At 30.3% G+C, this 24,347-nt stretch overlaps 2 protein-coding genes across 2 annotated transcripts; one reads left to right on the top strand and one right to left on the bottom strand.

The window, feature by feature from the left end:
* The first annotated feature begins 8,270 nt into the window (after positions 1-8,270).
* LOC111291179 (outer envelope pore protein 37, chloroplastic-like) lies at positions 8,271-11,360 on the top strand. The gene is made up of 6 exons (XM_022882803.2): positions 8,271-8,922; positions 9,502-9,591; positions 10,045-10,215; positions 10,471-10,565; positions 10,753-10,873; positions 10,988-11,360. The coding sequence occupies exons 1-6, from the start codon at positions 8,518-8,520 to the stop codon at positions 11,120-11,122; spliced, it is 1,017 nt and encodes a 338-aa protein (XP_022738538.2). The 5' UTR covers positions 8,271-8,517; the 3' UTR covers positions 11,123-11,360.
* A 1,503-nt stretch (positions 11,361-12,863) lies between these two features.
* LOC111291180 (uncharacterized) lies at positions 12,864-23,522 on the bottom strand. Its single transcript, XM_089768717.1, has 9 exons — positions 23,428-23,522; positions 17,232-17,298; positions 15,975-16,144; positions 15,781-15,879; positions 15,608-15,676; positions 15,204-15,345; positions 14,006-14,131; positions 13,784-13,853; positions 12,864-13,051 (listed from the first exon to the last, which is right to left on the bottom strand). The coding sequence occupies exons 1-9, from the start codon at positions 23,520-23,522 to the stop codon at positions 12,864-12,866; spliced, it is 1,026 nt and encodes a 341-aa protein (XP_089624843.1).
* Positions 23,523-24,347: the final 825 nt, after the last annotated feature.

The following is a 24,347-nucleotide window of genomic DNA, read 5'->3' as shown; positions in this document are numbered from 1 at the left end:
CGCATATATGATATATAAAACCATTCTTTCACAAAAGCCTTTTCTTTTTGGCCGATACAAAGCCTTTGGAATATGGATTTTTGAATTTTCAGAAACTTCATATCTTTGAAACTTGATGTTGGGTAAAATTTTTTATCCAAATGAGATTTCCGAGATTTTCCAGAATATTTAATAAGATTGAGAAGCTTCTATATATATTTTTACAACGAATATTAACCTATACAATTTGGATGCAAAAATCAATTTTCAAAATTAATTATTTACATGAATTCATTCACTTAATTCATATAATCATATCAACAAATTTGATATTCAAATTAAAACATTTGTAATGAACAAAATTAAAAAAATAATCAACAAATAATTAGTTCAATTAATTAAAACTCAATCATTTTTTATGAAGGTCTTAAGTTCGAATCTTATCAATGATTATTTGTTAGAATCATCTTAAATACACGATTTATAATTATTTATTTTAAATTATCAAATACGATACATTTTATTTTGACCTACGAAACTGAATAACTTATTTACCTATAAATTATTTTTACTCAAAAAAAAAAAAGAAAATGAAAGGACGGACAATAAATTTAAAAGGAAAGGGAGGCCAGGTATTATATACGGTGGGACCGGTTACTGTATTATCGCAGGAGTTTTTTTTTTTTTTTTTGAGACGGTGGTCCTTGCTTGCTTCTAATTTTTTTCGTTTATCTTTAGGTTGTTACCTCATTTATATTAAAAAAAATTTAATTCTTTACGTAATAAGGATTTTTTAAATAATAATTTATTAAATACAATATGCAGTATATATTTTGCTTTTAAATTGCAATTACATCAGTTCCTAATTATTTCCACAAAAACATTAATTGCACTTGATTCCAAACATAAAAAGGTCAAACCAACAGATGACAATGACGTACTGAATATAGTATTAATAGCATTGATCAGTTTCAACTCGATCTCCTGGTATGCATCTATGTAAGATGCTTCATGGTTCAGCTTTGGAATTTAGTGAGGAGTAATCACCAAAGGTCTTATATCATTATCCTTAATTTCCAGTGATCTGGACATCCATAGATTTTCTGGGAAGGAAGCATTTCAAGCCTGGACCGATAACTTACATATTCAAGCAGGCTCACTTAATAAGAAGACATGGGTGACAGAACTGAGTTGCTTATTTTTTAAAAAAATTTTCACCTCTAATTCCAAAAAGAGAGTTAATAAACTTCCTTTAATTCGGGCAGAAACTTTCTTTTACTGCAGTTGCTTTCTTTCTTTGGGCTCTAGGGTTGGTCAATCTTTATGGAAGAGGGGTGGTTTATTAGAATGTTTAAAGAAGATGTTAATCTCCTGCAAAATCTGTTGCTAGCCCCCACTTGCCTGATTCGTTACATACTTTACTTTCTGCTGTTTCAATGGTGTGACTATAGATCAGTGGCTCACCCGCCACCTAGAATTAATCCTCCTAGCTAGGTTGCAACAACTCAAAGTTAAAAAATGCTAGCTACCTGCAATATTATGCTATAGAAAGATATTTGTTTTTCAAGGTATGCCAAACTTACGATATGAAACGGGCAAAACATATATAATTTTTTGCAAATTTTCTTCAACAAACAAATGCAATGTCCGCTTGACTCAGAAGGTAACTTGGCTATGACTGAACTTAAATTTGACATTTTTCTTTCATTAAAATAATGCAAGCAGGTTTTGGGGGTTAAAAGTTCTTGAATTCTCTGCATTTGGCCTGCTAGGATTTTTGAGTTTTGATAATTGTTGGTGGTGTGAGTGGTCATTTCGGCTTAGTGATTCCCTTAGGCCTTTGCGGGCCGAAATTGACGGTGTGGTGTTAATAACACAATCAAACATTCAAACTCTTTAAATTAATAACAAAAACTTTTTTTAGGAAAAAAATTAATTTAACAATAACAATAATAATAATAGTAATAATATATTTTTTTTATAAAATATCTTCTAGTAGTGATAATATGAGATGGATTTCTACACCTTATTCTCTTTAGTTTATTTTAATTAATCTTTAAAACCAACCCCAAAGTATTTTATTGATCTAATTCACTAAATTGAAATTCAAGTCCAATTCAAAATTTTTTTTATATCATCATGTATAATTTTCAATTATAATCATTTTTTAATTATTCATTTTAAAATTAGACATCAATTAATAATAAGGAAAATACCATAATAATTATTTAAAATTCTCTCAATTATGACTTAAAGAAAGTTGAGATAATATAGATATATTTGTCAATAAATTATTAATTAAAAATTTTAAACTAAAATCTTTATTATTCAAATGTTGTCTAGAATTAAGTGAGTTTTAATATAAATAAAGAGGTAATAACTATTTCATGTTGACTTTATAAATATTACATCAATTACTAAGATTTTATTATATTGAAGCAAGTCCATGGTAACTCCGTAAGGTGATAATTTTAATTTATAATAATTTTTTGAAAATTAATGAAACTATACATACATGTTGAATAATGTCTCAAAAATATTAATAATTAAACAATAAATAATTTTAATGAAAATGTTCTAAAATCATTGCCATAAAACAAATTGATTTAAGAAAATTAAGAAAAAAAATTGTAATAAATTCAACTATCAAATTATAACAACAAATCAATCATTAAAGCAAAATAAAAGGTGATATGTAATTCAACTACCGAAATTTCAAGTTCAGTACTTTTTATTAATTGAATTTTTATTAAAAAATTATGATTAAAGAAAAATGCGTAAAAATTAAAAAAAAATGTATATCATCCATAAAAAAGAAAAGAACAAAGCAAAATCAAAACACTCGTAGAACTTAACAAAAATACTAACACAATAAATTTGAAAAAAAAATGTTCTAATCAAATAGCTTTTTGTTGAGAATACTGACTCAAATTTTTTAAGAGATTTATTTGAGATTGGTAAGATATTATTTTATAGATAAAAAGATTTGTAAAAAAAAAATCTTAAAAGTAAAGATATTTTTTTATAAGCAAATTAGTATACTTATAAATAGGTGGAAGATATTGAGAAATCCTTTATAAGTGTGTATGTTCAGATGGATTAGAAAAGATGAAAAGGTCCACATAAATATGATGTATTAGTATACATTGATATATGTTTATTTGGGTTAAAAATACTTCATAAGATTATAATAAAATGAGAGGATCTATGAATATTAATTATGAGTAAGATTGATTTTTTTATATGTTTGTAATTTTTTACAATTAGTGAATTTTTTTCATTGGTTGACATAAATCAATTAGGCTGAATCGCATTAAATTGTTATATTTTGTGTAGTTAATTGATCATTTGATTTTGTTTTCACTGATTTAATTATTTAATTGAATTGAGGCTTTTTAGCCTAATATTTTCATACGCACGACATGATATCTCAATTTATGTCAATGAGATTGTGATTATTAATCATAGTAAACTCAAATTTTTGGTATAAAAGTGTTTTTTGGCCAGCTAGTATAAAAAGTTGATTATGATTTATTTTGTGAATAATTTAAGAAAGGAAACAATAATGGTATTTAACTTTTGAAGGGTAAAATAAAAAAAAAAACTTATTTAAGAAAAAAGAAGTTAATTATTTTTTATATTTGATCTAAATAATGGTAATAAATTATATCAAATTAATTAGGTCTTACATAGCTAATTTAAAGTTTTCTAAAGAAATATGATGGGAATAATCTTTAAATATTTAAATTATTAATATTAAATTGTCATTTATGTATTCACTTGAGTTAATGACTTGAAATTATTGCCAAATTTAAAATCAAAATCAATGCAAAAAACATATATATAAAAGGCAATTTAAGAAACCACTTAAATATTTTGTTAATCGGTCAAAATGTCAATCAAAATTGTTTTCCAGTGGAGAAGCATTAGGAAATTAGCTTTTAGATTTAAAAGGCAAACAATATATAAGGCAATTTAAATTAAATAAATTAATAATTGGTTACAATATTAATCAAAGTTGTTTATAAAAGCAAACAATCAAAGTTATATAGACATCTTATTTTATTCGAGGTTATTTAAATTGTTCTTGAGTTAGTTTGAATTGAGCTTTAAGCTTAGCCCATTTGGTTTTAAATTTATTATTTGAGTTTTAGGTTTGCTTTGGACTTTAAATCCAAAATAAGCTCATTTACTCTTTTGTAATTGTTTGCTTTGCTTTTATTTTAGGAGATAGACCATTGTGTTTAAATTAGAATTAGAATTAGAAGATAAGCTTGTCAAGATTAAAATTGAAATCAAAGAAGATAAGGGATGAAAATTCAACCAAATGGCATTTTGATCTTGAATTATATGGAGACTTAGTGCTTATTTAAGCAACAACAATTACACAGAAAATACAGCTCTTAATCACCATTTTCACCCTATGATAACTCAACCATACTCAGTATAAAAAACCTTCTATCATCACTAGCCCTCTTTTACTTAACTTTCACAAAATACATCACCAATCCAAATGACAATCCCGTAAACAATTCTAGCTACTTAATACCTAAACCTCCAGAAGCTCACACCTAAATACAAAGTAGAAACACAACTTATGCACAAACATAATCACAAAAGCCTATCATTACTACACCCATCCCCAACAAACCACGCTTACCACAAGTTTAGCCAATAGACACAACTTGAAGCCATGGATCCTGCATACAGAAGACAAATCTAGTCCTCAAGAGCAAACTCAAACATAAAAAACCTTTAAACCAAGAAATTCAAAACCCAACATAATCAACAAAAATCCAATACAAAAATATCTCATATTTTCCAAAATACACATTCCATTCACAGAGTAGACACAATTAGATAACAAGACAACCACAATGCCCAGAAGCAAAATTAGCAACGACACAAAAATAAAGAACAAAAATTTACAAAGATAACCTAGTTGGCAGTGTTCATTTTACTTTGAGGCTTTTATGTTATTTTGGTGTTTGGTTTAAGGAAAGGAAGAAGAAGATTTAGGGTTGAATTTTGGATCTTGGAGTTATAGTAAAGTTTGATAAAAAAGGCAAAAAGCAAAATAAGGGTAAAAGAGCCACTACTGGTGGCAGTAATGTAAGCGATTCACGGTGCCTATTAGGCTTTGGAAAATATGGAATGGTGGAAACATGGTGTGAGGGAAGATGAATAATATATCCAAAGGTCACTTTGATCGAAAGATGAAAAAGATTGAAAGGGTGGTGAAAATTACCCTGGCTTTAACTGCAAATCTAGGCTGTTTTGGATGTTTCCAAACAAAACTAATTTTATAAATGGAAAGAGGAGATTGAAAGGATTGATTTTGGAAAATTTCATAGTTTTCTAGTAGTCGGTGGATAGTTAAAGCTTCGGTGTCAGAATCTAAAAACTTACTGGTGTTCTTGATTTTTTCTATTTTTTGGAAAACCTTTTTAAATAGAGAATGAGAGAATCAAAAGAAGAGACACAAAAATGAAAAAAATGAAAGAATGATTTTTTTGGGCCTTTATAGTATTGGTAAAATGACATCGTTTTTGGGCAAGAAAAATCTGGTTTTTTTTTTAACCCGTTTCAAGAATTTGCATGTCTGCTCATGGAAAATCTGATCCGCGTGTGACCCATTTCCCTTGTTGAGCCACTAAGCTAAACCAACTAGTCGAGTCACTAAACATCTAAACCGTCTCTATGCCTGCAGCCACACCTTTCAAGGCATCAAGTTGAACCACAATTGTTTTAAATATTTTTTTTCTTGTTATTTTGCTTTTATTTATTTATTTATTTATTTTTTGAGTGCATTTTTTAGAGAAAATAAATAAAAATATTTCTAAAAATGATGAAAATTTTAGAATATCAATTTTTTTAAAGTAAAAAATATTTTACAGAAAAGTTGAAATATCAAATTTTTTTAAATAAGAAAATATTTCAAAAAAATGTTTTGAGGAAAAGTTAAAGTATCAATTTTTCACAAATAAAAATTTTATTTCAAAAAAAATGTTTTAAGGAAAAGTTGAATATCAATTTTCCTTAAATAAAAAAAAATTTCAAAAAATGTTTTGAAAAAAAATTGAAGGATCTTCATATAAAAATTATTTCAAAAAAAATTTTAAGAAAATATTGAAATATCAATTTTCTTTAAATAAAAAAATACCTCAAAAAATGTTTTGAGGAAAAGAAGAAGTATTAATTTTTCTTAAATAAAAAATATTTCAAAAAAAATATTTTGAGGAAAAGTTGAAATATTAATTTTTCTTAAATAAAGCATTAATTTTTCCTAAAATAAAATAAAATTTTTTAGGAAAACCTTTTTTTCCTTGGAATTTAAATTTTTCTAAAATTTCATTAAATAAATGTTAATTAATCTGACGATAAAGTCTATGTAAGATAAACAATAATTTTCTTATATACTCTTGATAAGAGAGAATTTTCTTAATTTTTTGTCAAAAGTATTGGAGTAAGTTAAAAATAATTCTCAATAATTAACTATCTGGTAAGATTTTTTTTTAAGGTTCAATAGATTATACGAAATCAAAACTGATACTATTTTTTAATGGGTATTATAAGGATGTTATAATCTTTCTCACACATAATCGTACTCTTGAACCTAGTTTTGATTTTCGTAGACATTGAATCTACCCTTATAAAGATACTTGAGTCAAGTTTAGGAATTCTTTTTAAAACGATACAGATTCAGTTAAGTGAATAATCACACCTATATAAAAAAAAATTGATGGTAACTCCTTAAACTATGTATAGTAATAGGTTCACGAATCTATATATTATGAGAAGTTGTCCATATTTTGAACCTAAGTTTAAACTTTATTCAAACTTTAATAATATAATCACGTGTTTTATAGCATGTACCATATAGGTGCATTGGTTAAAATAGTTTGTAGAAACATTAAAATTAAAATGATATGAAAAAGAATAAAATAAAATCAATTTAACATATATAGAGAAATTATTAAATATGTTGACAATTAAATTTTTTAATTTCACAAGTGAAATTAAGATTATGAAATATGTATCTTAGTGTATATTAAAAAAAAAAAACTAATTTAACTGATTATTTTTTTAAATCAATTAACATATCATTGAAGTTGGTATGAGAAGATTGTAGGTTTGAGAGAGTTTAGACATGCAATATACTCTTTAACTAGATATATAATAAGGGTAAGAGGGATTTAAAAGTAAATTAGGCACTTAAAAAAAACTAATTTTAAAAAGAAATGAGATATATCTCTTCATTTTAACTTCACTTGTAAAATTAAAAAAACTCATTATTAGAGTATGAAATAATTTTTTACATATATATTGTTTTTGACGTAGATATCAAACTTTCATTAATAAAATCAAACTTTCATCAATGACTAAGTGTTGCATACAATCCGAGCTGTTTTCTATCAATACCAATCTTTAACCATTTGTTCCACATTATATTTTCTTAAAGGTTTTCTTTTAGCTTCCCCCATCAAGCGTCCAACCAAAGAGATCAATATTGAAAATCAATTCTCGAGTTGTCTTTCGATTTGTGGCCTAATGGAAACAAAAATTTTTAGGAAGACATAACGGTTTGGTTTCGAATCAAACCTCCTCCCTCTCTTCTTGTAATAAAATTTTGGCTTCTCTTAAAACCAAAAGAAATATTGAAAATCAATTCTTGAGCCATCTATTTCTAATAGTTTATCCATCTCCCGTATTTATATTGTGTTCAATAGACATAGCAATAAATACCAAAAATAAGGGCAATTATTATCTTTTGAAATAATTGCATGAAAAGAAAACATTGAGTTAAATGTAATATACCAATTAAAATACGAATTAAACTTTAAACAAATTTAAATATGGAATGATATTTAATATTTTGAAACATGTTTAATTCATATCATGGAAAGTCTCACATAAGAAAAAAAAATTGGAGTTTAATCTAAAATTCATATTAATTTTATCTGCAAGATATGAAAATAAAAGCAATTTTTTATTTTTTTCATTTATGTAAAAGATGATTTAATTAAAAATATAAAAATTATATAATACATTTTAAAAGTATAAATCAAATCACATTAGATTTTTTTGTTTAAAAACTTTGAAATTTATGTATTTATATAAAATATAAGATATGACAAATTCAATAATAATATAATACATTATATAATAAAACTACAACATAATAGTAAGAAAATTCTCCCACCATGCTATATGTGCTGTGAAATGAAATGAAGCGTAAGTATTAGAAGCAACATGTGGAAGTAGTTTTTAAATTTCGAACGGCCCAAGTGCCATTTCTGTTTGAACAAAAAATTGGAAATTTTCAAAATTTTCCCATCAAGATTTCCGCCTAATAACAACGGCCCCCACGGCCATCCAAAGACTTTCTTTTTTTGGGTTTTAGGTCTCTCTCTCCCTTTCAAACAAAGCAAAAGCATGGCTTCAAGAATAACCCTCGGATAAGTGATAAACCAAAAACCGGAGTTTTAAGACTCAAGACATCAATCGGATTACGCACCATCCAAACCCAAGATAGCAATGCTGAAACCATCTCCTCGAAACCCCAATTACCTAGTCCCACCGCTCTTACCGCCACCACCGTCATCGCCGCCTCCGCCTTCACCGCCGCCGCCTCCGTCTCTCACCAAGCCCAACCGGTTTCTGTCTTTGCTTTCCAAAAGACCTTCTCTCAGAGTTACTTCAGAGTTTGACAGTGATAGCCGCGTATTCTTTCACAAGGTGTCTTGTAAGCTGTTTGACAACCTTGCCAAGCTCAAACTATCCTTCATCAACAACAGCAAACGCGAGATCTCGGAGCCCCAGTTGTCGTTAACTTCAAATTACTTGTCCATCCACTATGATCCTGAAGAACAAAATGCCCTTATCAAGACCTCCTTCGATGTGGGTCCTATGTTGCATTTCAAAACTACCCATGATGTCAAGGTTTGCCTTTTTTCCTTTAAACACGTTTTTTCTGCTTAGTTCTAGTGTTTTAGTCGCTAATGTTAATGGAAATTGTATAAAATTGAAAACTTGGGACTATTATGTCACATTACTTATTTACCCTTTTATTGCTGTGCATGGGAGATTGATTTGTGTGATTTCAGTTATTAGGATGCCGGTTTTCAAAGAAAGTTGAAAATTTCTCTTCTTATGCTACAAAAGAGAAATTTGAGAATCAAGTTTTGTTTTTGGTGATGGTTGTTGTGTTGAGCATTTGAGGTTCAGTTCATGAAATTGATGATGGGGTTTTACGGGATTTTTACTTTCATATATAAGTCAAGTTGGTCTTGTTACTAGAGTCTTGAAGACCTTTTTGAACATACTTTTGCATTGGGATTTTTATCTTAAAACCCTCTTTTTTTTCTTATTCTTCTTAGAATGACATACTTTTGGGAATCGGAAGTTTATCATTGCTTGTGAAGCCAACAACATCACAATTGTTTTGAGTGATGAATGAATTTTTACTTAGAGTCACATACGCTAATGCTATCCCTATAATATCCCATATATTTTTCTCAGGCACAACAAGGTGAGGTGGCAATGATGGCAAACCTTTCCGATCCCAGCTATGCTGTAGAAGTGTCATCACCTGTTCCATATGTTGGTCTGGTGAGTACTATATATCCCACTATCTTACTTGTCAAAATCAATCACTTAGCATTAAGTTCAGGACAATTAGGGACCTTATTGTTCTCAGGTGATACTTGATGGTATGGCAACACATTAAGTTGTTTTCAATTTTTTGTTGCTATTTATCTATATTAGTTCTTCTGGGTATTTATTGGAGCATTAAGTAGTTGGTAATTTACTTTCAGCCAGTTTTGTGGTTCTGACTTGTAGAATGTATGTGGTGTCATATTGTTGTTATTGTCTGTATGCATTAGTTAACCAATGTTATGCCCCCTTTTGCATCACTTCAACACTCGATTAATGGAAGTAGTCTTGCATTTTTATGCTTATGCATTATCATCCCTCCACATGCTTGTTTTTCACTAATATATTTAAACATGGTCATAGCTGTTTTTTCCTCTAATTACGTCTGTTACTTTCCCGTTGCTGCAGCCTAAAGCAACAATTAGATTTCCGATGGGTGAAGTTACACTAGAGGAGAGACAAGAGGAGGAAGTGCCAAGAACATTGTCAATAAATGGAATTCTTAAAGGTCAAATTTTGAATGGGGTTTGTGCTGCTCAGTACACGGATGAAGAACTGAAACTAAGATACTTGTATAAGGTTGTTTTTTCCTTGGTGCTGTAACTTTGTGCTTGTGTTTGTGTTTATTTACTTGTTGACTTATTACTACTCTGACTTCCATGGGAGATTCACTAGTATATTTCTTGTTGAATAACTTGGATAGGTGTTCAAAGTTTTGACCGATCACCTTCTTAATAGGAAAATGCTGGGTTGGAAACATTATGGATGTGTAAATATTTCAGCTTTTTGAGTGCCTTCCTTTTGTAGATGGTTTTGATGGTTTTCAAATTGCAGGATGGGGCAATGTCATTTATTCCTAGCATTTCGCTACCATCAAATGCTGTATCATTTGCATTCAAGCGACGTTTCAGTCCATCTGATAAATTGAGGTTAGAACTCCCTATTTTTGTCAATATTGGAATCTGTAATGGAATTGCTTGTGCTTATTGGCTATGGATACCGTTTCTTTTGTTTTGCATGAGATATATGTGGGAACATATACAGTGAGTTCTTTTTCCTGAAATGTCTATTTTTATTGAATTTTTTTTTATGAGCAGTTTTTGTATTTATTTGCAGCTACTGGTACAATCTTGATTCAAATTATTGGAGTGCTGTGTACAAGCACACATATGAAAAAGACTTGAAATTCAAAGCTGGGTATGATTCAGAGGTTCGACTTGGCTGGGCTTCTCTATGGGTAAGTTCTTCTATTTGCTTAACTCTAGCTTTTCATTTGCTGAACTCGAGATTCCCATGAGGAAGCACTTGGTTTTTGCAAGACTTGATAACTCTTAAGATCCTCATATTTCAGGTTGGAGATGAAAATGGCAAGGCAAAGACAGCCCCAATGAAGATGAAAGTCCAGTTTATGCTCCAGGTACCACAGGATGACATTAAATCATCGGTGTTAATGTTCCGTGTTAAAAAGAGGTGGGATATATTGTAGCCCCATGCTGAGGGACAGCCTTTTCGAGCTCCTCATGCATTCTCTCTATATAATGGCGTAGTTTTAGGACACTTCCTGATGATGCTAATTAAAGTTACTCTTAAAATAATTTCTTCTCAATATGAATTGATCGATGTCCCTCAGGGGGCATAATGAAGCATTGAAGTGAGATAATGATGTCGAGTGGAATTTCATATTTTCATATTTACTAGGAATGGTAGGTTCCTCGTTCAATTCATCTGCAGCGTAAGCATACCTCATTTTGTGAGCTAAATGGGAGCAAAGCTGGTTTCCGACTCTGCTTGTAACTCCCTGAGTTGTGAAATTGTATCTACATTTCTTTTATACTTGACAAATGAGTAACTAAAAAAACTAATTCAGCAACTGCGACAAGATGGCCATTTAGTTAGTTCCTAATTAATTGCTATTCTTTTGCGCCCATCAACTAGCAGTTTAAGCATATAACATGCAAAAGTTGGTCTAATTGGTTTTAAACAAATCATGCATAAAGTGCAATTCACTAACATAAGTCTGTAAATGGCAATGATAAAAACTGTCGCGTGAGGCTCAGTTATGGTCCAAGTCAATTGCCTTGCCTTGCCTGATGGGAAGCTGCTCATCAAAGCGACTTAAAAATTATATTACTGTGCTGTTGAAAACTAATGTTGACGCACAACAAAATTGATGGAAAAGGTTCCACAAACTAGTTTGAATTATATAGCATTATGGGGGGGTGAAATTTGGATAAAAATTGTCTTCAAACCGTAAACATTTCTTCATGAACCCTCAAACCAGTTAGGCCAAAGACAAATCAGGAAACTGGAAATTTTGATTATATTAGCAATGGTATGAAATTTGAGTATTCCAAAATTGCCATTTGATAATAACTGTAATGGTTTACTCAAAAGGTACATTGTGCATGAGTTCAAGAGAAGTAACGGGTTATGCTACTTATGCATTAAACCTTGCAAATGTTTACCTGATAATTCATGATTTAAGGGCTGAAATGTTAACCAAACCTGCAACGTAGCTTCAGCATCCTTCCACACGTGTAGCTTCAAGAATCCGCAAATCTATACATAAACTCCCTGCAAAAGGATACAAATTGCCTCAGAAAAAGCTCATGCTGCACAACAATGGAACAAAAATGTAAATGTCCCACTTATTCTTGAAGGCAGTAAAATACAGATAAAATATCCAAGGAAAAATTCTAAAATGTAATGCTAGCTCCATAACTTCTTTTCAGAGAAGTTATGAGAATTCACAAGTTTTAATAACCTCAGAAAATGATGCATTTGAGATCACAATTCACAAACACAGTCTGTAATTAGTTTGAGTTGATTTATAAAACATTTTAATTAAGGATAAAGATGTAGGGAAGGCAATTAGAATAAAAAGATGGCTCTATGAAATTATAGCAACTGCATCAGAGCATCCTGCAATGGACTCGAAAGTTATGAATTCATTGATAAGATGCAAACTGCAAATTAGTAGGAGATTTAGGAAAAAAATTAGAAATATTGCAGTTAAACCAGCAAATGCATGCACATGATGTTCAGACAACAACATCTATATCCTCTACCCAATGAATCACAAAACATTCCATTACAAATCTTGCATAATTTGAAATGATAAGCTAGTTTAATCATATTTATAATGATATTGTACTGTGATTGAAGCCTGGAGAATGACTAAATGGTAGCAAAACATAAGGATGGAAAACTAACTGTAAACTTCTGGGTTATGAATGTGAGCTGTCATCATCATCGTCATCATCAGAGTAGTTATTATCACTAAATTGCTCATATATTTGATATTCCCCATCACTAGTGTCTGCAGCTTGTGTTGCATCAGCACCATGTACAGTACATGGAAATCTACCAAAAAGCTCCTGCAAATATGTCCTTGAGTTGTTTTCGATATCTAAATCTACACAATATATGGTAAATCTCAAACAGACAAGGAACATCCGGATGGAGACAATCTAAATACTACATAGATATATAGGTTCATAACAACATGTGTCTGTGTGAATGTACTTGCAAACTTGTCTGTGTTTGTAATCTATGCATGTATAATAACTTGATAAGCTAAGATACTTTGAGGTTGAAAATGAAGGCTTATAATATTTTTAAAAGTAACGAATGCTTTATTAGAAATGAGGAGTCAACTCCTACAATTAAATACTTTGATTATACTAGCAAGTTTGAATATTTTAAATCCATTCCTAGCACTTTTAGAAGAGGTCTAAGCCAATCTGTGTAGTCACTGAAGTTTGTCTTAAAAGATTTCCAATCATTTTTCATTCTTAGAGCAACCACAAGAATCAATTTTTACATAAAGGGCTACTTGACATTACAAACTTATATCAATGCTGGCTCACTCTTGTGTACAAAGGCAATAGCCTAATGGTAGCCTACTATTGCAAAAAGAAGCACAGATTTCAAGTCAAAAGTTTCTTTCTTTGGGGCTTGTTACAATTTTGGTAAACTAGACTGGTTTTATTCTGCCTGGCCACCTGCATTAACTTGCACAAAATGAAACGGTGATTGCAAATCTTTAAACCTACAGTCAAGGCCAACCTAAATCAACTTAATAGATAGAAAATGCCCTTTGAAGCTTTTTCTAGACATGCTCAAAATCCTGGCTGAAGGCCAAAACCCCACTCTATTTCAAAGACACAGGCTTTGAACAAAAGCAATTGCAGAGAGATTTCATCATCCTCACCACCCTAGAGACAGGAAAAGCAATCCATCAACAAAGTTCCTTTTTGGTTTTTACTTCCGAGAAAAAAGCATGAAATAAGACAAATATACAGTAATATCATGATCTGCTGAGTTTTAACAAGAATGTTAAAAGTAAAAATAAACATATGCCTTGTACCAGATTAAGTATCTCATACACATCAAATTCCTCTTCATCATCATCTTCAGTTTCATCTTCCTTGTTATAAGAACTTTTGGATCGGTCTTTATCTTCATCACCTATATAAGCTCCAGATGTTAAGCTCTTGTTTTGAAAATTATATGATTAGTCTAAAGCAGCTAGTAAAACTGGTCAGAAATATCAGGTATCAAAATCTAGTTTTGGTTGAAAGGTCATAAGAATCCAGCAAGAAAATGGAAAATTAAATGTACAAGTACTATTGTCTCGGGAGAAATTCATTTATGACATGGAAAACCAAAATTTGCAGCAAGAAAAGGAGGTACATGGCGAATAAATAGATTCGAGAAAAAAGAAGCGTGAGACATCAATATAGAGTTACATGAATACATGAAAATCACATCCAAAAACAATAATTTCAAAATTGTTTTCCTAGATTAAGTATGTTAGATTATCTACGGTATGAAAAGTAGGCAGTTAAATGAACCCCAAAGGAATAAGGATTTTGCTAAGCTTACTTTATTAAGTAATATCTTTTCCCAATGCAAGGAAATGATCATATTGACTATTAACAATTGCATTTAATACAAAAATATTACTATAAATAGTATCTTAACTAATCTTAAAGAAAACCCTTACAGCACTCGTTACCAAAACCAAATTAATAAGTAAGAAGAGACTAATAAAAGATGAGACGTCGAAAAACTTCGAAAAAAAGGCTGCTTATTTTAACCTCTATTAGTTTGCTAGTGCCCCTCTTGATGAGAGTTGGAGACATCCTTGTAATTGCCTGACCTCTTTAACTTCTCAATTCATTAGAGTGAGATTTTAGTATGCTTTCTGCACCAGTTTCGGGATATACTGACAAGAACCTCACTACTAAACGAAGTCTCAGGCAATCAAGCACACACTCTGAGAACCATCCTATTTTAGACTGCAAATATCTAGCGTCAAATAAGCCTTAACATGTTTTATCTAAAATTGCAAAATTAAGCATTTATTGACTTATATGCAATAAATGTGTGAGGATATCACCCAAAAAAAAAAAAAAAAAACTAAGACTCTTATACCCCCATCCTGTAGGCATCTGTCCCTGGAAAAATATAATGAAAAAGGGGAGAAAAATATCCATGGGATGACATCAGAGATAAATTAACTATCACATGTTTGCATAACACTGAAAAGATAATAGACTCACATTGCATGTTGCTAGCTTTGGAGGCTTTCTTATCTCTTGTTGAATGTAATCATCATCAAGTTCAAATAGTTGTAAAAGCGTCTGGCATTTGTAAGGAAATGCTCTGAATGAACATCGTAAATCTCCCCACTTATGCTTCAATCTATGAAATAAAAAATTATTAAAAAAAAAAACTACCAACAAACTATTAATCTCAGCACAAGTATTTCGGATATAATGGAATGTGATGTGTTTCATGTCAGTTATTTAATTCAATGAGCACACACCTTCATTTTATTACTGTATATCATGCCATAAATTGTGGCCATAAAATTCCCTAATATTTCTTACCTAGCAGGATTCCATAAATACGACTGTCAGATACTCAGATCTCATTATATCTTCATACATCAGAAACAATTTACTTGTTAGCTGTGTTAGCATCTATATAACTCCTCAATGGTTCAGGTACACGAAATTCAGTTCTCTGATATCTGCGAAAAGAAATCGCATAAGTAAGCATTCTTCAAATGACTTAATGCAAGCAATTAAAGCATAACATATATCTGAAGGAGATTAATGCCGGAACAACTCTTACATGCGAGAATCAGGATCTTTGCAAGGATCATATCCTTTTTTTATCCAGAACCTCAGAAATGGCCCATTTGAGAAGTAGTAAGCAACCCCAAGTAAAAGCCTGAAAATACAGAGAGATAAGATTCACTAAAGTAAATCCAACTGCTCCAATAAAGAATTTGTTAATAAACATGAAGGTAAGTTTCCAGGCAAGACCTTTTAAGCGCCAAATGGCTAAATTTTAAACCTTTGTCAAGCAAACACTCAGTCACAGGTTCCTTGGGCCCTGTAGGTCGTTCATCAAAGAGCTTGGATACAGTCATCTGCCACTCCCACTGCTCTAAGCCTCGGATTATAAGTTCCTCCCAATTTACTTTCTTAGGAATCTGTGAGAATGCTAAGTCCAACAGAAAGATGGAGAATAAATTTGTACAGCATTCATGTTAGAATTATTCTTTATTATTATTATTATTATTATTATTATTATTATTATTATTATTATTATTATTATTATTATTATTCAAGCATATAATACTAGGAAATTAATCACATTAGTGCTATAAAATTGTCCAAAATCCCACCAATTTTCAATAATAGCCCACACTTTCTATTTAATCCGTTTCCGTCCATATTTGCAAAAATATTATCCATGAAACCGCTACAAAAGGACATTAATAGAGAAAAAAGAAAGTTCTCTTACTGAATCGACACAAAAGATTTTATTCATTGGAATACAAAACATTAAATCCGGCAGAAAAGGAAAATGCAGTCGGCAGGATATCTTTAATGTTGAAATCAATTGCAAGGCCTGGCTCTAGGTCTGTCAACCTGCATGAAAGGAAATCAAATTGCCAATTCAAACATCTTGAATCCCCTGTAAGATAAGATGGGCTGAAAAGTGACGAAGATATTAACTGTTGCCTACTATGCTTTCATGTTTCTTTAACGATATAATTAATGATAAGCTTGACAAGTAGCACTATTAAAAATAAAGACAAAAGAATTGAAGGCCACCACAAACTTAGATCAGCAACAAAGCTTCATTTGTTCCATATTCAGTACGGTATCAACAAAATTCCAGCTCAATGTTATCATAAAACAAGAAAAGGAAGCCTTCATAAATTTTTGATTGGGTATATGCATGTAAGAATGTGAAGCTTTGAACAAATAAACTACAAGTATTGTATTTTATATGTTCTTGGTCATACAACCTAGTGTATAGATTATACATATAATCTACGAAAATGATATAGCTAAAGATAAGCAGCACTTTCCACTTGGCACTTACATACTAACAGATTAGTTACTACAAATGTACCAACATGTGGATAGATTATACATATAGATATATTATTACGGACACAAAACATAGGCAGTGTTTGCTGTGAAGGCTGGCAGACATGGACATGTTTTCTGTGTTCAGTAAATATGTCCCAAAAAAAGTGGAGAGACAGAAAACATTTTAGTCAATACCTCAGCACCATGCTTTACAACTCCCTCTTGTTTCTTTTTGGAACTTAAGATGGTTGATGGTCTTAAACTGAAATATTAAGAACTTAAAAAGTTAGTCCAAATCACAAAGCACCTCAAATCAAAATTTCCAAATAACTTAGAATTAGATAACTCAAAATAAATAAAAATATGTTTCAAAGACAAATTTTGCTACAAGACTACACCTCCTTTTTTCTTTCAAGGTTTCTTAAAAGAAGTAGAACAATTTCACCTTTAACTTTTTAATGACAAGCATGTTGGATTTGAAGCGACAAATACAACAACGTAGAAGTAATATATCGCAATAAATTCACAATAATAGCAGCAATCAATAATCAACAACTAACAACGTAGAAAAAATAAAGCACACTAAGATTTATATAGAAAACCCTCCAAAGTGGAGGAAAAAAACTACGGACTATCAAAAAAATCTTTACATCAAATAATGGATATACAAAGTTCTCCTCTAGCTAAAACTAGAGTTAATCAACAACTAGAGAGACAAATGAAGAAATTTTACCAAATAAATGACTCAACAAATATACTATGGATTTGTTCCTATAGAGCTTCAAACCCAATCTTCACTGTTCAAAATGTAAAATTCTGAATCACAAATCTGCTGACAAAATTTTAGCTCAATCGGATCACGAATCGACTTCCGTTCAACTAACTCTCGCTTTTTTCTTTTCTTTTTTTTCTTTTTCTCTCAATTTTCATCACCACACACCACTTATTCTCACCCCAAAAAAACACAGCCGTCACCTTTTATTTTTAAGTAAAGCTTTTTTAGGGTAGTCTAAAACACAAGGCCCATGGCCTTTGAATAGTCAAAACCATGGGGCTAGATCCCACGTTCCTAACAATCTCTCTTTCTAGCTCCATTAGGAAGAGATTTATTAGCATAGCAATCTCAATTGGAACTTACCTTGGTCAAGGAAGCCATTTTGGCCAAGTTGTTGCAGAGCTCAAGCTTTTTTCTGAAAAGTATTTTATTCAACATATCTACTGCATTTTCATTAGTATAGACTTTTTTTAATTGCATCTGCTATTTCTCAACCATTGAACGTTATCAGTAATATCTAACATCAATGTGCTTTGTTCTAGCATGGTACATGACATTTTTACTCAAATCTAAAATACTCTGGCTATCACAAAATATTACATACTTTTTCTGATTCAACCCAAATTCAAGAAAAAAACGTTTCATCTAAAGCATTTCTTTACCTACTTTGATTGTTAAAATATACTCAATCTCCGTAGTTAATGAGCAACACTCTTCTGTAACTTTGACTGTCAAAATACAGCTTTTCTTGCAAAAGTGAATAAATACCTTTAAATAGATTTTTTACCATCAAGATCACCTGCCATGTCAGTATTAGTAAACTCTTATAGAACTAGTTGTGAAACTCTATAACTTAAGCACATTTTTGAGATACCCTTCAAATATTTAAAAATTTATTTTACTATTTTTCAGTGAACTTTTCTCGGATTAAAAAGTAATCTACTCACTACACCAATTGCATGAGCAATGTTAGGCAATGTGCAAACCATAAGATAAATCAAAAAACTGATTGTAGAAGAATAATGAATACTAGACATAGCTAGTTGCTCTTCTTTGGTCAAAGAACAAGATTTTTTATTCAAATGAAAATGATTGGCAAGTGGACTGCTACCTGATTTAGCTTGTTGCAAGTTGAATCTATAAGCATATATTCAACATACTTTTCTTGTAACAATCACAGCTTTTCAGCTCACTTATTTTAGATAATATTTATATCGAGAATCTATTTCGTTAGACCTAAACACTTCATGTCAAAAGGCTTAGATAATTATTCTTTCAACTTACAAACCATACCAGAATATTTTTTTATAATTAACGTATCATCAATATATAACAAGAGAATAATAAAGTTACCATTAGAAAATTTTTTGACATACACATAAGGATTCGCTGCCGTTATTTTATAGTTGTGGCTCACCATAAAAGAATCAAATTTTTTGTACCACTATCATTATTTGTTTCAAGCCATATAAACTTTTTTTTCAGTTTGTAAACTAAATACTCTTTTTGTTCACTTCAAAACCCTCAGGTTGATCTATATAAATGTCTACTTACAAGTCACTAAGCAAGAATGTAGTCTTAACATCAAGTTATTCAAGCTCAAGATTTAAACTAGTTGCTAATCTTAATACCACTCGAATGAAACTCATATTCAAAACTTGAGAGAAGATCTCATTAAAATCGATGTCAAATTTTTAAGAAAAATCTTTCACCACTAATTGAGCTTTGTACCTTACTAATTTGTCATCATTTTTTTTCAACTTGAATACCTATTTATTGTTTAATGGTCTATTCCCTTTAAAAAGTTTGATAAGATCTATATATCATTTTTTCGTAATGACTTCATCTCTTCTTTCATTGCTTTTAACTAATGCTTTTTATCCGGGGTAGTTTGCATATCTTGAAAGCTCTCTAACTCTCTTTCACTGGTAAATAAAATAAAATTTGAATTTAGAAACCTAGTGGATGGCCTATACTCTCTAATAGATCTCCTAGGCTGAGATTCTACATTATCTGATTTCGAAGGTAACTCTTCCTGCTCAACACCCTTAAATAAAGAGGATTACTCCCCTTGCTAAAAATTGATTGCATCTAGCTTATCATTAACTGTGATTGGCTTATTCGTATCCTTAAGTTCTGTCTTTTTCTCATTTCCACCATCTGTGACTTTTTTCTGTAGAACCTCTATCAATATTAAAATATCACACTCAATAATAACCCATGTAGTCCTTTTATTTTTCTCAAGCTCTACTATGGTTTTTTTTTCATAGAAGATCACATCTTTGCTTCTGACTTTCTTTCTCTTTACTGGATCTCATACCCTATAACTAAATTTAGCCATATTCTACAAACACATACTGTATAGCTTTACTATCAAGCTTTGATCTATGCTCTTTTGGCACATATATAAATGCTTTACACTTGAAAACTTTCAAGTGAAAGTATGAAGCATCTTTTTCTATCCACATTTTTTCTAGAATATCAAAACTTAAAAAAATTGATGGTGATTTGTTAGGCAAATAATAAGCTGTGTTCACCTTAGAATAGCTTTGGTAATTTTTCTATCCTCAATATACATTTGACTTTTTCCACAATGGTGTGGTTCATCCTTTCAGCTACACCATTTTGCTATGGTGTTCTAGATTATGTCATCTTATACTCGATCCTATGCTTTGAACAATATTTTTTAAATTTTTTTATGTGTATTTTTCATCATTATCAGTTCGAATACACTTCAAGGGTAATCTTGTCATCTTTTCTACTGTGACATGTAATTTTTGAAAATACTGTAATACCTGACTTTTATTTTTCAATATATATTCTCAAATCTTACGCAAAGCATCATCAATAAAAGTAATAAAATACTTGTTACCACCTAATGACTTAACCTCAATGGGACCACATATGTCAAATGAATTAATTTTAATCTATTTTCTTTTCTCTTAGAACACTTACAAAAAAAAATTCTACGATGCTTGCTAAACAAACAATTATTACATGAATAGAGAGATGTACATTTGGTTAAGGTAATAAGAGACTGCCTTACCAAAACTTATAACATTTTCTCACTTATGTATGCTAGTCTCTTGTGCCACAAGTTTGTTATAGCATCATTCTCAATGGCATTTATCCAGTAGTCGTTCAATTGCATCAATATCTTGTACATTGTGCAACACAGTTTTTCTTTAGCAACTATCATAGATCTTTTGAGAAGTTTTCACTACCTATTTTTTTATCGACTTTTATATCTTTTTTATTAAGGATATTAATAGCAAGTAAGTTCATTCTCATATTTGAAATATATCTAATATCCCTCAAAGTTAACATGCAGCCCATACTAGATTGTACAATAATATCACTAATCCCAACAATCTATGACACATTCTTGTTTTTCATCTTGGTGTAACTAAAATCTCTTATTTTGTAAGTTGTAAAGAACTCCTTCTTAAAAACACAATGATATATTGCTCTTGTATCAACTATCTACTCAATGTTAGGATCACCAACATGATTACAATCACTATGTGCACAAATAAAAGTAATCATATCACTATCTAAATTCACTGCTGTGATATTATCATCATCTGAACTCTTTTTTTCATCTTTTTTGTTTTACTTTAAGATTTTATAATTTCGCTTTATATGACTTGCTTTACCACAATGAAAGTACTTCTCTTTATCTTTAAACTTGGATCTAGTTAAGATTTACTATGGCCTTTTAAGTTCTGACCTCTATTGATGTTTCTATTTTTGTTCTTTATAACAAGAACTTGATTTTCAATGTCTAAATCTTTTCACCTTCCTTATTCATTAAGCATATTATCCTTTACCATCTCTAATGTCACCTTATAATCAAGAGCTAAATTAAGAACAATCACAATTAGAGTATTCCAGCTGTCTAGCAATGAACTCAAAAAAAAAAAAAAATAACGCCTCTATTTCATCATCTATCTAAAGCTCTATAATAGTGATTCGATTAAATATATCTTAAAAATCACTCAAATGCTTTGTAATCGAACGTTCATCCATGTCCTATAAAGTTGTTATCTTTTTAATAAGTATAACTTTATTCATGCTTGTTTTCCTTTCATACAACACTGCGAATTTTTTTCAAATAGTATGGGCATCTGTCTTATACGCTATATGATGGAACATGCTGATATGAACTTATTTTTTAATTGTAGCTAGCATCTTGCTACCTAGCTTATTTCATCTTTCATCTTTTGTATTTGTTAGTTTAGTCAATCACCTACTACCAACTTATACAAATATTTACAGTATAAATGATTTTTCATTATATGTTTTCAAATTGAATAATTTGATCTTGTCAATTTTATCATAGAACCTGTATCACTCTTCATGATCTCAAATAAAATTTACTTCTGTTTTGAGTTACTTTTGTATAGATGTCTCAAAAATAACCTTCACTTTGATACCACTTGTTGGGCTTGAAGTAACAAACACAATAATGTAGAAATAATATATCGTATTAAAACCAGAACAATAGACAATAATCAACAATCGATAACCAACAACACAGGAAAAATAAGCACATCAAGATTTACGTGAAAAACTCTCTAGAGTAGAGGGAAAAAATTATGGACCACAAAAAAAATCTTCACTATCAAACAATAAATATACAAATTTCTTCTTTATCAATAATAAAGAGATAATTGGAAAAATTTCACCAAATATGTGACTCAACAAATATATTTTGGATTTATTTTTAGAGAGTTTCAAACACGATCTTCACGTTTAGAATATAGAACTCTAAATTATAAACTTACTAACAAAATTTTAACTTAATCGGATCATGTATTGACTTCTATTCAATCAACTCTCCATTCCCTTTTTTTCTCTCTCTTTTTTTTGAACTTTTTTTTTCTTTCTTTTTCTCTCAATTTTCGGTGCCATACACCACTTATTCTCACGCCAAAAAAATAAAGCCATTACCTTTTATTATTAAGTAGAGCTCTCTTAAGGTAACCTAAAACACAAGGCCTACGGCCTTTGAATAATCAAAACCACGACACTAAACCTCATGTTTCTAACTAAGCAACACAAGGATTGATAAGTCATATATTGCAAACAACGACTCTTTCATATAATCATTTGCATAATGAAGTTCAATTCTAAATTTTTTAAAAGCTTTATCCTTTAGAAATAATATATCTACTTATAAAAAATGTGAACTAAAGTTGTTCATTTTAACCTTTTTAAAAAAATAAAAATTCATAGAGCTTATAAATCAATACATTGAGCAAAGCTCCCCACCTAACTAATAGTAAAAGCACCTTATGTTACACTTACGCCTTTCTAGAATTAAGACTATGAACGTAAATTAAGAATCTCCTTTTATAAAATAAAAAAGAAAAAAAAAGAACTATATAATATGAGCAAATTAAAATGCGAAAGATTTCTTACACTATATTCTCAAGCATATCCTTGGGTTTAAAGAGCAGGGGCAATACCATCATCACATCCTCTCGATCAACATCCACGAACCCACCTTTTTCTGTCAAACAATTAACAAAAAAAAAAAAAAAGAAAAAAAAAACTTTTCAAACGTAACTTACTGTAGTTTCAATTACATGCCAATGTTATAATCATAAAGACCTCACCAAAGGATGGTTCTTTTGCGTCCACCCGATTTCTATTTCTTTTCCTGGCAGCATCCGCATGAACAGCAAGAACATGTGGTAATCAGCCATTTCTCCACCAAAAAGGAAAATTCAAACTACAGTGCAAGTGAAAATCACTTAAGCGCCATTTCTAAAGTAATAATATGCCTTACTTTGTTCTTAAAAAAAAAAAAAATATATATATATATATATATATCAAATTCCAATCATCAAAATGATAAGCTTGGAGACATGAGAAACGATATCAACACAAAGGTTAGTTTGTTCTTCTTGTTTCGATCTCTGCACTTCAACTTAAGATGTCGATTTCAGATTTTCAGAATCAGTAGATCCAGATGTTGAACACTCTTGTAATTTACTAGAAAAGTCAGAAGTTTGGTCAATAGAACACTTTTTTTTTCAATATTTTAAGCAGCAAATTGTTGCAGGGATGAAGCTCCCCAAATGTAATCAGATCTTCAGGGTGGAAATAGAGCTCTAATTTGTTCGACTGTGAGCTACGAGCTTGTTAAGAGGGAAAAAAATCAAATTCGCCGAGATGAAAGAAAATAAATAAATATTTCAAAGCTGGCACCAGTACACAATAATAATAAAAATTATAAAAAATTAAATGTGTGATGCAGGCCTTTAGGACAGTTGTTACAGTTAGCTTTTTAATATTTGCATTTTTGTTATTCAAACATTTTGAGCCATTTGTTTTAGTGGTTCAATAGTAAGATAGCCCATAAAGGGTAATAATGTCATTTGCAATCATGTTTGTTTTTAACAGTACAGATAGTGACATTGCAATGCATTCATCAATTATTGGGTGAAATATTCTCTTTTCTCCTTTCTCGTTTCTTACATTTTTGTTCTCTCTCTTTTCTATTTTTGTTTTTACTCTTGCCATATTGA

This window comes from Durio zibethinus, chromosome 11, assembly GCF_047325235.1.
Source record: "Durio zibethinus cultivar Kanyao isolate XHJ-2024 chromosome 11, ASM4732523v1, whole genome shotgun sequence".
Classification (NCBI taxonomy): Eukaryota; Viridiplantae; Streptophyta; class Magnoliopsida; order Malvales; family Malvaceae; genus Durio; species Durio zibethinus.
This window is presented reverse-complemented; position numbering and strand designations above follow the sequence as displayed.

Excerpts from the sequence above, each read along its gene's own strand:
- LOC111291179 (XM_022882803.2), top strand. The coding sequence starts at position 8,518 with ATGCTGAAACCATCTCCTCGAAACCCCAATTACCTAGTCCCACCGCTC. Across the intron at positions 10,566-10,752 it reads AGTCCATCTGATAAATTGAG|CTACTGGTACAATCTTGATT; the intron begins GTTAGAACTCCC and ends ATTTATTTGCAG. Across the intron at positions 10,874-10,987 it reads TTGGCTGGGCTTCTCTATGG|GTTGGAGATGAAAATGGCAA; the intron begins GTAAGTTCTTCT and ends CTCATATTTCAG.
- LOC111291180 (XM_089768717.1), bottom strand. The coding sequence starts at position 23,522 with ATGGCTGATTACCACATGTTCTTGCTGTTCATGCGGATGCTGCCAGGA. Across the intron at positions 16,145-17,231 it reads TTGTAAAGCATGGTGCTGAG|ATTCCTAAGAAAGTAAATTG; the intron begins GTATTGACTAAA and ends GCATTCTCACAG. Across the intron at positions 15,346-15,607 it reads GATGCTAACACAGCTAACAA|ATTGAAGCATAAGTGGGGAG; the intron begins GTAAATTGTTTC and ends TTTATTTCATAG.